This window comes from Gnatocerus cornutus, chromosome 1 (assembly GCF_029298725.1).
Source record: "Gnatocerus cornutus isolate USDA-ARS CGAHR chromosome 1, icGnaCorn1.1, whole genome shotgun sequence".
NCBI lineage: Eukaryota > Metazoa > Arthropoda > Insecta > Coleoptera > Tenebrionidae > Gnatocerus > Gnatocerus cornutus.
The window spans coordinates 35447322-35461068 of record NC_142233.1 but is presented as its reverse complement, the minus strand read 5'-3'; the positions used below and the strand labels follow the sequence as shown (position 1 = coordinate 35461068).

Sequence of the window (13747 nt, the reverse complement as noted above, 5' to 3'; positions counted from 1 at the left end):
TCGAGGTGTTTAATATGAATTGTTGTGTACAAGCTCGAGATTTCGACGAGTTTAATTTGCCAGCCAGCGTTGGATTAACTCAAACAAGAGAATTCGTAGGTTTATATTCTTATGACGCGTTGAATAAATGTTGTCTTAACATAGAAACAATGCCATTGTTAATGTTAATGAAGAAGAAAATAGAAAACGGGCGAAATTTCCACGGGCTTCGAGGAAAATCTCGCATTAGCTTCGAGTTTACTTTTTTCCGGAGTTATAGTGCACAGTTTCAATTTTCTCTGGTTTAATCATAAACCCAGTTGAAGCGACCCTCGTCAATATCCCAGTCTACTCACGAATTACTCTTCCTTTGATTGGCGTTCATTATAACCGGAAACGAGGTGAACAGGAAACGCAAAACTTTCACGTGAGGTGCTTAGCAATACACAACTCGTAACGAAGCTTTCCACAAGTTGATGTTTTCGAAATGAGTCTCGACAAGCGGACATTTTAAACTTGACTGAAAACGGTAGATATCAAACGTCGGCTTCAATTTTTGTTTAATTCTAAGCCCAAGGGCTTAATATTTAACCATAAATCTTCGGTTTGTGCTTGTATTACATGCGGCTCATTAAGTTTCTTTGACATTATTCGAGGTACTCTTAAGGGAATTTACTAGTGTGAAATATTTGGAGCTGTGTCTGCTTGTTAACACTTTAAGCTTATCGCTTTCCACTTACTGCAAGTTTCGGTGTAATAAAGTTAGACTAATTTCGGAGTACAAGACTTCCGGAATACTTTCACTAATTTAATTATTTAAAAGCGAACTAATTCAACGAATTGAATTTATGGTAGGATCGTTTTCATTTATGTGAGTGTTTAGAAAATTCAGACTTTTTCCAGATACCGTGTCTAAAACTTTTCCATTGTGTTAATGTTCCCAAGTTTTACAAGTTTCGAAAAGTATGCTAAGGAAACAACTTTTATTTTTCTTATTAAATTTATTGCTTCAAATTTAGTCAAAAACTGTTCGTCTGTCCGTTGAAAGCTCGTCAGCTTCGGAAAAATTTTGATAATCACATTTTCTACGGCTTAAATAATAAAATAGCTATTACTGTGGAAACGCAGCAATTTTGATTAATTTATTTAACAGCGCCTTTCTACTTTGAATAAATAATGACCCGAAATAATTACGCAGTATTTCTAAAAACGTGACCCTCTTCATTTACATAATTTCTTAATTAAGTCATTTTCAGAGCTTACTCTTGATCTATAATTTACAATTTTCTTGTCAATTTCACTTGATGCAGAGATATTAAAAAGGGAACACGGAAATTCTTCGTTAAAGTAAAACTTTGTCTTTGCTGGTGTAAAAAAGCTCGTTAGTTTCATCCGAATTTGAAATAAACCTATTTGGGACGTGATTGAATTAATTATTAAGTCAGTTTGCAGAGTTATGGAATTATTTATAACATCGTGGAATCTATCCGTGTTCCTATTGATTCAGAGTTTAGAGGGAAAATCTCTTAATACCCTTCTAGTGTTGACTAATACGATTTTAGAACATGATCCGTCCAGACCGAGGCTCATTTTTCCTCAAACATGAATATCTAAACAAGCAAAGTTCCACAAAGGACATTAAATTGGTATTTAAACTTTGGCACGTTTTCTCGGTAATACAAAGAAATTTTTTCTAGTTTGACTGGATCGCGGCACGAGTGAGCGCGTTTCGTTTCGGTTAAAAGTTGGATTGAGAAATGTCACCCTCGAGGGTCCTTGGTGGAAGAACGGCTCTAAATGCGCGTACCTCTTACCTTGTAAAGTTTAGTAGTATTGGCACCTGTTCGTGAGCACCAGGAAGCAGATCGACAGGCTTTGTACAGGTGTCACCGCAGAAGCTATGTTAGATTTATATGAAGCTATCAATTTCCACTCTTCGTCGTTTATGCTCCGTGGGCTATTGATGTCTTGTGGAATATCGGAAAACTGAGCAGTGCAGCCTTCTCAGGGTTTATATTATTCACGCTGAAATGCCATCAGGGGCCATATTTTAAATGCTTGTGAGCAATTTCGACCCTACAATTCCGCATATCTACTCGAAAGCTTGAAATACAAGGTTTTTCACCCCTTTTTAATGGAGATATATTATCGGGGAGTCGCTTCACTGATTTACTTCGAATATGTCAATTTACTACACTTAAAAGATCGGCATTTACATTATATTTGCTTAATTAGCTACGTGTTTTTTTAACCAATATCACACGTGTAAATACAGAGACGGCTTTGATTTGTTTTCCTCTCATTTACGAACAAATTGACTTTGCCATTATAGTTCAGGGAAACTAAACATGAATTTCGGAATATCTCGTCACGGATGATTTCAACGGCAAAAACACCTATTATAAAAATTGTACCTTGGAACTGCTCTTAGAATTCACAGACCTTGAGAGAATGAGAATTTAGCATTTTTTGGTAGTTTTAACGCCAAGACAATCAAAATTGAAGTAGTTACTACTTTTGACAGTGCTAAATGAAAAAGTAATTGAGCAAGAAAGAGCAATTTTAAAAATTTGTATTAAGAAGGTTAGTCAAAATTTTTCTTTATTTAATATAAAATTTCGTAATTTTGACAATTTTAACGTCAAAACAATTAAAAATTGGGGTAGTTACTATTTTTGGTCTGTTTATTTACTGTGCCAAATGCCAAAATATTAGAGCAAGAAAGAACAATTTTAGAAATTTTTTTTGACAATATAAACGAAAATTTTTCTTTTTATTCTATTGAATTCCGTATCTTTGGTAGTTTTAACGATAATACAGTAAAAATTGAACTATTAACCTACTTTGAACATGTTTATTAACTGTGCCAAATGCCAAAATATTAGAACAAGAAAGAACAAATTAAGAAATTTTTACTCTTAGGAAGATTAAAATAAAGTCAGCATTTTCTAAAAAAATACGTAACTTTTGCCAGTTTAAAAGCAAAAACAAAAAATTTGTCGACACTAATTTACAACACACTTATTAAGTTTACTAAATTTTAAAATTTTAGAGAAAGAAGGAGCATTTTTAGTAATTTTTATTGAGAGGATAAACCAAAGTTTCCTTACATTTATTATAAAATTTTGTAAATGTGGTAATTTGAGCGCCAAGACAATCAAAATTAAAACAGTTATTAATTTCGGCGCGTTTATTATCTGTGCTAAATGCCAAAACATTAGAGTAAGGAAGAACAATTTTAGAAATTTTTGTTCTTTGGAAGAATGAAAAATGCCACTATTTTCTCTAAAATTACGTAACTTTGACAATTTGAACACTAAATCATCGAAATTTGTCGACGTTATAATTTACGGTACGTTTATCAACTACACTAAATTTAAAAATTTTATAGCAAAAAAAAACACAAATTTCTACCAGTTTCTAGAAAATTCCGTAACTTTGCTAGTTTTATTGTCAATGATCGAAAAACATTTTATCTTTAAAGAACTCTACAGGATTTTACAGTGACAAAATAGTTACAAATGTTGTGCGTTACCAATTTTGAATATTGATAATAACCAACTGATGCTTATTGTTGCTGAAGACAGACATGAAGACTAAAATAAAGTTTAGAAAGCAATTAAAACTGTGTTTTTATTTATTTCATATAAACTAGTGGACAGTAATTGTTTAAATGGTGGTAAGAGTTATATTTTAATTTTGCGTGAAAAAGTTTAATTTTATTTTTCAACAGTAGGTGTGTGTAATTGCCGCGGTTTATCTTACCTGAATCTTAGGTAAATGAGTCTCAATTGTACGATTTCAACAAAGATATACCTAAAATCCATCCTGTTCTTTTGAACACTCAAAAACTAGAAGAAGTTCTTAAGAGAAAATAAGTGCCATAAAAAAGAATTTGCAGAAGATTAATTCTATGTTTGCTGAAAATTTTGTGGGTTAAGTTCACTTAATGCTTCCTCAATCTAAAAAAAGGCAACTAAGTTTTATGTTTCGACTGTGGTGCACAAAAAATAAAATTTTTGAAATTTTGAAAAATACTTTCATATTTTAAAAATGGAAACTCCGACAAAAAACATTACGAGTTTTTTTTTGTGGCAAATTTGGTAAAGTACAATTTTCATAATAAGTATTTTTGGCATTGGAAGCACCAGTGACAAGATATTTGCACATATTTGTTTTCTTTGGCATTTACCACCGCGTAACTTTTTTAGCAGCACAGCTAATCAATGGGGACTTTTGATAATTTGTTTAGAACAATATAATGAAGGTTGAGCCTTATGGAAATTATTCCGAGCTTTTGAAATTTTTGTGTCTATTTTGCCTGGACTATTTAATTTCGCTTTGCTTAATTAGCTGCCTGTTTTTTTAACCAATATCACATGGGTAAATACAGAGACGGTTTTGATCTGTTTTCCTCTCATGTACAAACAAATTGACTTCGCCATTAGTAGTTGTTTGGTCTCGTTATAAATCATTTGTGAGTATTAATTTACATTATAATTTATTTTACATTCGATGACGGGCTTATGCGGATTCTGCATATAAGTGGCTTTAAATTAATAGCGGAATATTTGCATTGAATTTGCTTTGTTTTCAGATCCATATTAATAAATGCCTTAACCAGATTATTTCATTATGAATATGCCGCTGTTACAAATATGTAAAACACATGCAAATGATTATACTTTGCTCTGTCAAATCCCATCATTTATACATTTAAATCCGGGAGTATTATTAAATGTTTGGTCTTTGTTTATGCATTAATTGGTGATACGCAATCGCGGACTTTTTCTGGGACATTGACATTTATATTAAATTTGTGTAAAATTATCCATTTGTAATAATCTGGGTCTGTGGGTGGAAGCGCGTGTGGGCAGGTCGGTTTAAAATAAACCGAGCTAAAGCTGATGGATTTCAAAAAGTAATCGGATTACCTATGTCGATCTTTTTAATACAATGAAACAACAATTTTAAATTCACCTTCGCTCGTAAAAAATGGACATGAATTTTACGACTGAATCGCCAGAAAGTGAAGCCTTCCGCTAGCCGGTTCTTGATGGATAGATAGTTCCATATACTTTCATTTTGTGACTTTTACGAGCTCGGTTAGAGTAACAACTTGTTACACCGAGATAAAAAGACAGAGGGCCACTTGTTTTGTCAGAAAATATTCATTTGTTTTAGTTTAAGCTTTGGGGAGTTGTGAAGTTGACTTTTTAAACTGCGATGTAAAAAGTAATGGAGCTGAGTGTTTGTACAATTGCGCCGCGTAAAACAAATGCAGAGGGACTTTTTTTATTGCTATAAACTTACAATTAGTGTCACTAACTCGTCTTCCGGTTACTTGCATCGAGGTATGTGTGTAGTTCTTGAGCTAAATACCTGCATTCATGTTTTAATCTCCAAACAGACTGGAACATTCGGGATATGAATATTTGACTTGCATTGTGGCATAACGCTGAAAATTGAATAGTTCAAAAGGGTATCTCGTGATAATTATGCAGAGTGCTCGTTTATAATAAATGCAACTTTCCCCATGCGTGGAACCCTCATTCAATATTCATCTTTTTTTTATGGTAAAAAATCTTAGAGGAAATCGCAGGTCATCTAAATCGATTTGAACACGTCACGATCAAAACAATTTTTTCTTCAATCAGTGCTTGGAAGAAATAATTTCTGTTAAGTCGTGACGGCAATAGATGCAGAAGTATAGCGTGGATTTTTTTGGCCACATTTGGGGATTTAACGCAATATAAATTTTTGATTTTATAGCTGGTTGTCATAAACTGTTGGACATGTGCAAGGAGCGCGAGCGGCGTGACATTTTTTTCCTTTAATGTATTCATTCAAATTCGTTTTAAATACACTCACGTTCAAAAATCATGCACCACTCAAATTTTATTGCCATAACTTAAATACTGACAAAAATACAAATTTTTATTTAAAAAATTGGTTCGTCCTAAATTAAAAATTTCTAAAATCTCTATTTTTGGTTCAAAAATTTTGTAATTTGGCACAGCTAATGAACACTCTAGAACTTTCACTCCTTAAACACTCCTTAAATTTTATTGTCGTAACTTAAAAACTAACAAAGATGCAAATTTAAAAAAAAAGTAAAGAAAAAATTGGTTTGCCCTAAAATAAAAATTTCTAAAATCTCTATTTTTGGCTTTAAAATTTTGAACTTTGGCACAGTTAATGAACACTTAAGAAGAAGTTATTTCCTCAAATTTTATTGTCATAACTTAAAAACTAACAAAAATGCGAATTTTGAAAACAAAACGTTGCAAATATTTGCTTTGTCCTAAAATTAAATTTTCTAAAATGTCTATTTTTTGCTCGAAAATTTTGCACTTTAGCACAGTTAATGAACACTTTAGAAGAAGTTACCTTTCCAAATTTTATTGCCATAATTTAAAAACTAACGAAAATTCGAATTTTAAAAACAAAAATTTGAAAATATTCAGTTTGTTCTTAAATAAAATTTTCTGAAATCTTTATTTTTTGTTCTAAAATTTTGCATTTTGGGACAGTTAATGAACACTTTAGAAGTAATAATCTTCTAAATTTCATCGTCATAACGTAAAAACTAACAAAACATATGAAAATATGAATTTTGATAACAAAAAGTTGATAATATTTAGTTCGTTTTAAAAATAAAATTTTACAGAATCTCTATTTTTTTTTCTAAAATTTTGCACTTTGGAACAGTGAATGAACACTGTAGTAGTAGGAATCTCTTCAAATTTAACTGTCATAACTTTAAAACTACAAAAAAAAATTTGAAAATATTTGGTCTGTCCTAAAATAAAATTTTCTAAAATTTCTATTTTTTGTTCTAAAATTTTGCACTATGGCCCAATTAATGGACATTTTAGAAATAGTAACCTCCCCAATTTTTATTGTCAAAACTTAAAAACTGACAAAAATACGAATTTTAATAAAAAAAGTTTCGCTTCAGAAAAATTTATTATTTAAGACCAAAAAACATTCTGGCTTTTCTAAAAACAAAAATGGGGAGATTGCAGAACTTTTGAACGTTTAGTCATATCAAAATGCAACTCTCTTCGTAAAAATGGTGAAGGCGCCGCCGCCGCGCCAACATTACTTCAGTTAGTTTCTTTTTATGTTTTATTATGGGAGAGGTGACATTGGGTAATGTCCATGTCGTGTAACTGAATGTGAAATTTCTGTTTTGCACCACTGCCACAGTGAAATGCACAAATTCCACTTTAAATTTTCACGCATTTTACCTGAAATACCAATGATGTCTGCATGGTGAAAATGGTGACGTGTCATGCGAAAAGACACGTTGGATCTGACAGACGTCTTAAATAATATGAACCGAGAATTGATGACGGTGCTTTTAAGTAGTTTCACCCAAAGATGAATGAAGGAAAGCGAAAATGAGTCGTAAAAATTTTGATCTTCCAGTGTCGATTTAAAATGTTTTACTTGACTTTTATGACTAATCGCACCTAAAGTAAGTTGTACACATTGTACGTCTAAATATTTTTTCGTTGGTTTTCGCTGGAGTTAATAATTCCGAACTCCCGCCCCCGTCGAGTAGGTACGCGGATATTTTTTTATCCTCCTAAATTAAGTATTCACTTTGAGATAATTTAATTCTCGGAAGTAAGTCCTCTTCTTTGAATTGTTAATGCACCGTGTGCGGCTCCATTATAGTTTATAATTAACCCAAAAAAGATCAAAATTTTCCGCGTTATACGTGTAGATTTCATAACGCGTGCACAATAGTTTCAACGCCCAAGTTTCAAGTAAGTTTCAAATTGAAGCTACAATGAAATTAACTAAATTTGTTTAATCCGAGTGCATCACTTAAATTAATGCATCCGAGGAGGGCTCAAGCATTGAAGAGAAATCAGAAGTGCTGCTTTTAAGTGCTCTTATTTTGATTCTTTTTATTGCGACTTTTATTCCGGTGCTCGTAAAACTTGCAGCTTTTAAATAATAGCGCACACGTTTTAAATTTGTAACGGCGAGATTGCGCTCGTTATGTTTGTATTTAGACTAAAACTACATTGTCTAATTAACGAACACGTTATTTAATTACAATAACGTTAAAAATTCTTCGTTTGTGTTTTTTTGTGGAATTTTACAACGAAACGCGAAGAAAGCTTCAAGTTAAAGTTTAATTAATTTTTAACGAGAGTTGAAGTTGATTAATTTTTAATATGTTTTTTTTTATTTTATGTTGCCCACCCGGTACACCATAATTAATTAAAAGAAAGTATCTCAATTTGAATAGGTTCACGATGAAAACCTGACCGTGGAGGGAAAAATAAAATGTCATCCGCTTACAACTATTATGTGAAAACTTTTCAAACTCCATTTCCGTAGGAAATGGCCGGCTAGAAATTCTACTTTCAGAATTAAGAGGTCTAGTCGATATTAAAAGTTCAGCTGGTGTTTTTTTAAAAGCTTAAGTGCGGATAACAGTTTCAGTTAGCGACTGGAATTTATACTGAGTATGAAGCCGACACTAATTACCTCCCATATGTTGAAATTTACGGCGTATTAACCTTAAAAGTTTAATAATCAACAACGAGCAATCTATGTCAGAAGTTTTAATGAATCCTACAATATACACTACAACTTGCTTGAATAAAATACGGTTTCTATAGACTTAGAACCGAATTTTCCGTCTATCTGGAACAAACCCACGCCTTTTATGAGCTGACAAAGTAAGCAGCAGTGGAAAATTAAGCGCACAAAGAAATTACGAAATATAAAATGTGTTCGGTAATTTGGAAAAGTTTCCCCATTCATTCAAGGCTTAGTAAATCAATTGCTTGTTTAATAAAGCGAACCTGATTATATCTAACAACAAGCCTTTATATGTATTAATTCGCTATCTACACTAATTATGGTTGAGCTTTTATTTTATAGATAAAATCGCTTTCAATGTATTGTAATATAAAGCTGGTATCGGTAAAAAAACTATTATAAACTCGAGTTTAACAATACAGTCCGATTGTGTGTAATAAATTCAGACAGGTGAAGCAATTAGGTTGGGTAAAAGTTATCTCGTTTTTGTCAATAGTTACTTTTAATGCCTCGTTTCGTAAGTACGCTCGGCTCTAACTTCAAGTAGGCTACAACTTCAAAGCTGACATTTTAAAGTGGCTTGAAAAAGAGGTGTAAAGATTGAGAGGTGTTGTCTGGTTTAAAATCAATTTGTTGATGAATAAGGGTTTTCTTTGAAGCCGCCGAGGGTTTGAACAAAAAATCATTTGTTTCATTAGTGTCAAAAGGTCCGAAAAAAGTTGAAGGCTGCTAGTTATTTTTTTATATTGTACTTTTTTCTCTAGCAACTAACAAATTACGTTCTGAAACATAAAGCTTACCTTGTCAGCTCCCATGGAATTCCTTTTGATCCGCTAATTTCATACACTCGAACAAAACATAAAACCGCCTGTATTTATCCAATTCCGGAGAATTAGGCGGGAAGAATCTCTTTTGTGGTCAAATGTTCGAAATTCCGTTGCGTTGTTCTCTCCAATTATATTCCCATCATTCATCGGTTTAGGTGAGTATTAGCCCGTTTTTTCGTAATCGAAAGCTCAGCCGAAAGAAGCTTCAAGTGGTATTTTAGCGAGTGCTGAAGGTTAGATTGTGTCCTATAATGTAACTTAAGATAGCACTTTGGCCTTTAATGGCCATCTTAAACTCTAAACCTCACTCCGATCTCGGTTGACGAAGCGAAAGTATTTCACTCCTAAAATATATTGAATCGCCGAATCTATAATTGACAGGGAGCTTAATGCACGCGGAAATTTTATCCCGATCTTTATCTGAAAATCCTGGATTTGCTGTATGGTGTGTTTCCTGCAGTATAGGCTCAAAGTTTTTGATTGCTTTCTTATGATTCCGTAAACTGATTGCCGGCTGAGCCTGTGAATAAACACAGATGGAGAGTGAGGTGCCGAAATCATTTCGTGCTGAAAATCCATTATGTTTTTATATTTTTTAAATCTATGGAAGGAATTAGATTTTGTTGTGCCTGGTTTTATTTTCTTCTTTCCAATACTCCATAAAGGTGGATGCAATAGAAAACAGATCAATATTTACCTTGCGGGCAAAAAACAAATGTTTTGAGAGAAAATAAAACACTCGGGGCTTCTTTACGAGTTTATTTGTTTTACACATATTACAGATACATATGATTAGAGCGTAGTTTAAATATTATTTTATAATTTTATATTTAATAAACACATTAAGGAACGAAATCTCCAGTGCTTCGTGTACGAGTATTGCAAGCACAATTTCTTTAACATTAATGTTTTTTTTTATTAAATTGTGACATTTTAAACATGCTAACAGTAAAATGTAATATTAAAAATTACAGTTAGGTTAACATCATTGGTTTAGTTCTTACATTTAGCTCATTTATTTTATCAGTGACTATTAAAACTGTTGCCATAAATTAGCCACTGGTACAACTGTTATCTAAAATATTTATAGCTAAATTAACAACTAATTTGGCATCTAGATTTAAGGGATTAGTTCAGCTCGAGTCTGAAGCTGCACTAATTGCTTTTTTCAGGTAGGTACTCTTACATTTACAGTTTTTAATTCTAATCGATATGTTCTAGAAAAGCGAATAAAACCATTTGAAAACCTACGCGATTTCTCTAGATATTTACACATCTTCACAAAACGTCCAACACATAAACAAACTAATACAAATAAGGACAACATATAGGAACGAATCCTCTTTACAATATTTTATTTATCCATTAAATTCGTTGTGATATAATCTAAATCTGTACAAAAGTAAATGTAACGTTCAAATTGCACTACAATTTTTGTGTTTTGATTATAAATATTATTATTTGGTCCGTGCATTGCGTAATTGATTACATTAGAATAATTAACAGTGGACATCACCAAAAAACACCCAACCAAAACATGTTTGTTTGACGAAGCGATTGAAAATTCGCAGAACAAAAAAAACGTTAATTGCTCCAATGGAAAGTTTGTTGCTAAAAGACGAGTAAACCAAATTTCCGGACCAACGAATGCGCGTTTTTTCTTCAAGTTTACATTTTAACAAATTTCAACGGATTTTCTCGGATCTGATCAATTTTCAATCGCCTTTTCTCTCGGTACTAAATAAACTTTGTGTCAGTGATTGTACAACGGGCACGCATTGAAATTAAATCAAATTAAGGTTAACAGCTCCCGTAATGTAATCTTCTCTCAAGAGAGGAACCAATGTTGTAGTGCGTCTGGAACAAAACAAAGCGTTTAGAGAAACTCACTAATTTTCCTGCAGAATTTTCCAAATTGTACCGCATGTTGAATATTTTAATAAAATGCTTAATTTATCCATAAAACGAAGATGCGCTCTGCATTATAACCTGCCTTTAAACATGTACTTTCCATGAATTTAATAACACGTCAATAATGTTTCATCATGAAAGCCAATTTAATTACAGCGGGTTGAATAATTGGGGCTTTATTTGATGTAACAAGTGTTAAATTTTAGTACGGATCAGACCGACAATTGTCGTAAAATCTGATGTGATTGATAAGACCCCAAACATAATTTACACTTAAAAACAGTCGCATTTGTTACCCTATAACGTGCTAACTTTCGCATTCCCTCTAATCTTTATCACGTTGCACAAGTTCGTTTTGTTTGTCTGTTTCGGCGCCCATTATTTATACTGATGATCCTAATCTGCTTATATCGGCAAAGACAAAATAAGAGCTATAAATCTAGCTTGGTGAATAATCAATGATAAATTTGTCTCAGACAAGTGTTACTTCTCGAAAACAAACGAGACGCACTGTCTTATTTGCGTTGGGAATTTATTATAGTTACTCGTAATTCTTTCATACAAAACGGCCAAATTTGCGGGTAAAATAACAAAAATTTGCGTAACTAAATTAAATCTCCATTCTCTCTGTGCCGGCGTTTAAAATTTATTCATTAAAAGTTGTAGTGGTGTAGTTCACGAGATATCTTGTGTCAAGTTGGGTGCACCAGATGCACTTTAACAAAGTTGTGTGCAAACAATTGTACGCGACCTGACGTTAGACACGTTTAGTCTCGTAGAACCAACGTTCGAATTTCGTAAATGAAACAGAACTTATTACTATATGATAATAAACCGACAAAATTTCATTATAAATTTTAACGTGGTTCTATAAAACTTTACTGTTGTATTTAAATTACAACACAAGAAAATATTGCTCGGTTAACTTTACGAGAACTAAATTATCTAGCGTTTCTAAACAACGGAATTACAGGAATTAAGAAAAATAATTGGGAGGCAGTTTAGTGGAGATCCCGTCCGTGGAACCCAATTATGGATTTTTTTTCTATTTTTCTAATTGCTTTCGTTGGTTTTTCTATAGAGATTGAGGTAGACGCAATCTCAGCAGTCGCGTTGTTACTGAGAGTAGCTGCTATAAAATCGTTCTTTTCTTGACTTGCATGTCGTAATAAAAGTGAGTCGGATCATAAATGAGAATCTGTTTTATTTTCACGTTGACCTAGCATGGCTAATTACTAGTTTTCTAAACGGATTAAAGTCGCGGACACAATGAATTTATTTTCGAGTTCGTCAACAATTACGGGGTCGTTATGGTTATTTTATAATCCCTCCAATTAATGCAGATTCAAGCCGCAGACTGATATAAAGCAGAAAATATTGCGATTATACCGAAATTGAACTTGGTTTTAATGGGCTGCAATTATGAGTGTTGACGACAAATTTTATGCACTTAGCCCTAATCGCAATGAGCACGTCTTTCATTACTCCTTAATGTCCGGATATTAAAAATTTATTTATTGGTAAGATTTTCTTTCAAACAATCCGAAGCAGGTTTATTTATATCCCGAAATAAACCTTTTCCTCGAACTTAGTTTCCGTCAGTTCCAGACACCGCCAATAAATTAGAATTGTCCCTTAGTCAACAACTCCGCGAATATAAATTTTAAGCAACAAACAAAAAACACATTTCCATAAGAAGCCGAGTTTTATGAATGAGTATAAGTTTCCCGTCGCGTTCTACTCTTACTCGAGTAATTTATCGATCTATAATGCCCTCCGCTAAGTGCTCTCGTCTAAGAGGCAAAAATTAATTAAAATGATGCAATTAATAAGGCAACTTACTCCGGCGTTCCTCTTTGGAAGGTGCTAGGTAATTGCTTCGCTTGCGCCGCTCTGGCTCTAGCTAAAAGACTCATAACCGTACGTTTTGTCGGGGTCATCGAAGTCCTCAGACCCCCAGCAAGCAGCGGTCTTTTGCGTCCACCGACTCCAAGAACACCTCCACCTGTGGATGAACAATTTCCGATGCCATTGGTGGGCGATAGTTGGCTGCCATTCGCGGGGGTTACGCTGGCGGTCGTGTCCGTCGACGAGGGAGTGCCTGAAATAAAATTAAATAGTTTACAGATTGGCAATAATTCGCGTCTTGGGGAGATAAATGTTTAATTCGTTTTCATTTTTCACGGAAAGCCGTAGTTTGTCTGTGCTAATTCCAACAGGCGGTGCGTCCCTGTGTTAAATATTTGATGGCCCCGGAAAAATGTAAATCCGGGGAAACCCGCCTCCTCGTAATAGGCACACAATACTAGTTCTTGTGACCACCTAAAGTTTGGGAACCTTCGGAATAATTAATGTTGCCATCTTGTTTCAAACTTATTCCCACTTTATTTGAATAAGTGAAATAAGGCCGGAAAGTTTTCTTTTACAAAATTCCGCGCACAGACAGGACAAAGTTGCGTAAT

General features: G+C 33.3%; 1 protein-coding gene across 1 annotated transcript in view; it reads right to left on the bottom strand.

Annotated features, from left to right (window-relative positions):
- Positions 1-10953: 10953 nt before the first annotated feature.
- LOC148182133 (uncharacterized) overlaps positions 10954-13747 on the bottom strand; it is a 71939-nt gene continuing 69145 nt past the window's right edge. The window contains exons 6-7 of the mRNA XM_088047667.1: positions 13128-13386; positions 10954-11231 (exon numbers count right to left, since the gene is read on the bottom strand). Of these exons, the coding sequence (XP_087903793.1) occupies positions 11159-11231; positions 13128-13386 (332 nt within the window). The 3' untranslated portion in view covers positions 10954-11158. The remainder of the gene's footprint in view (positions 11232-13127; positions 13387-13747) is intronic.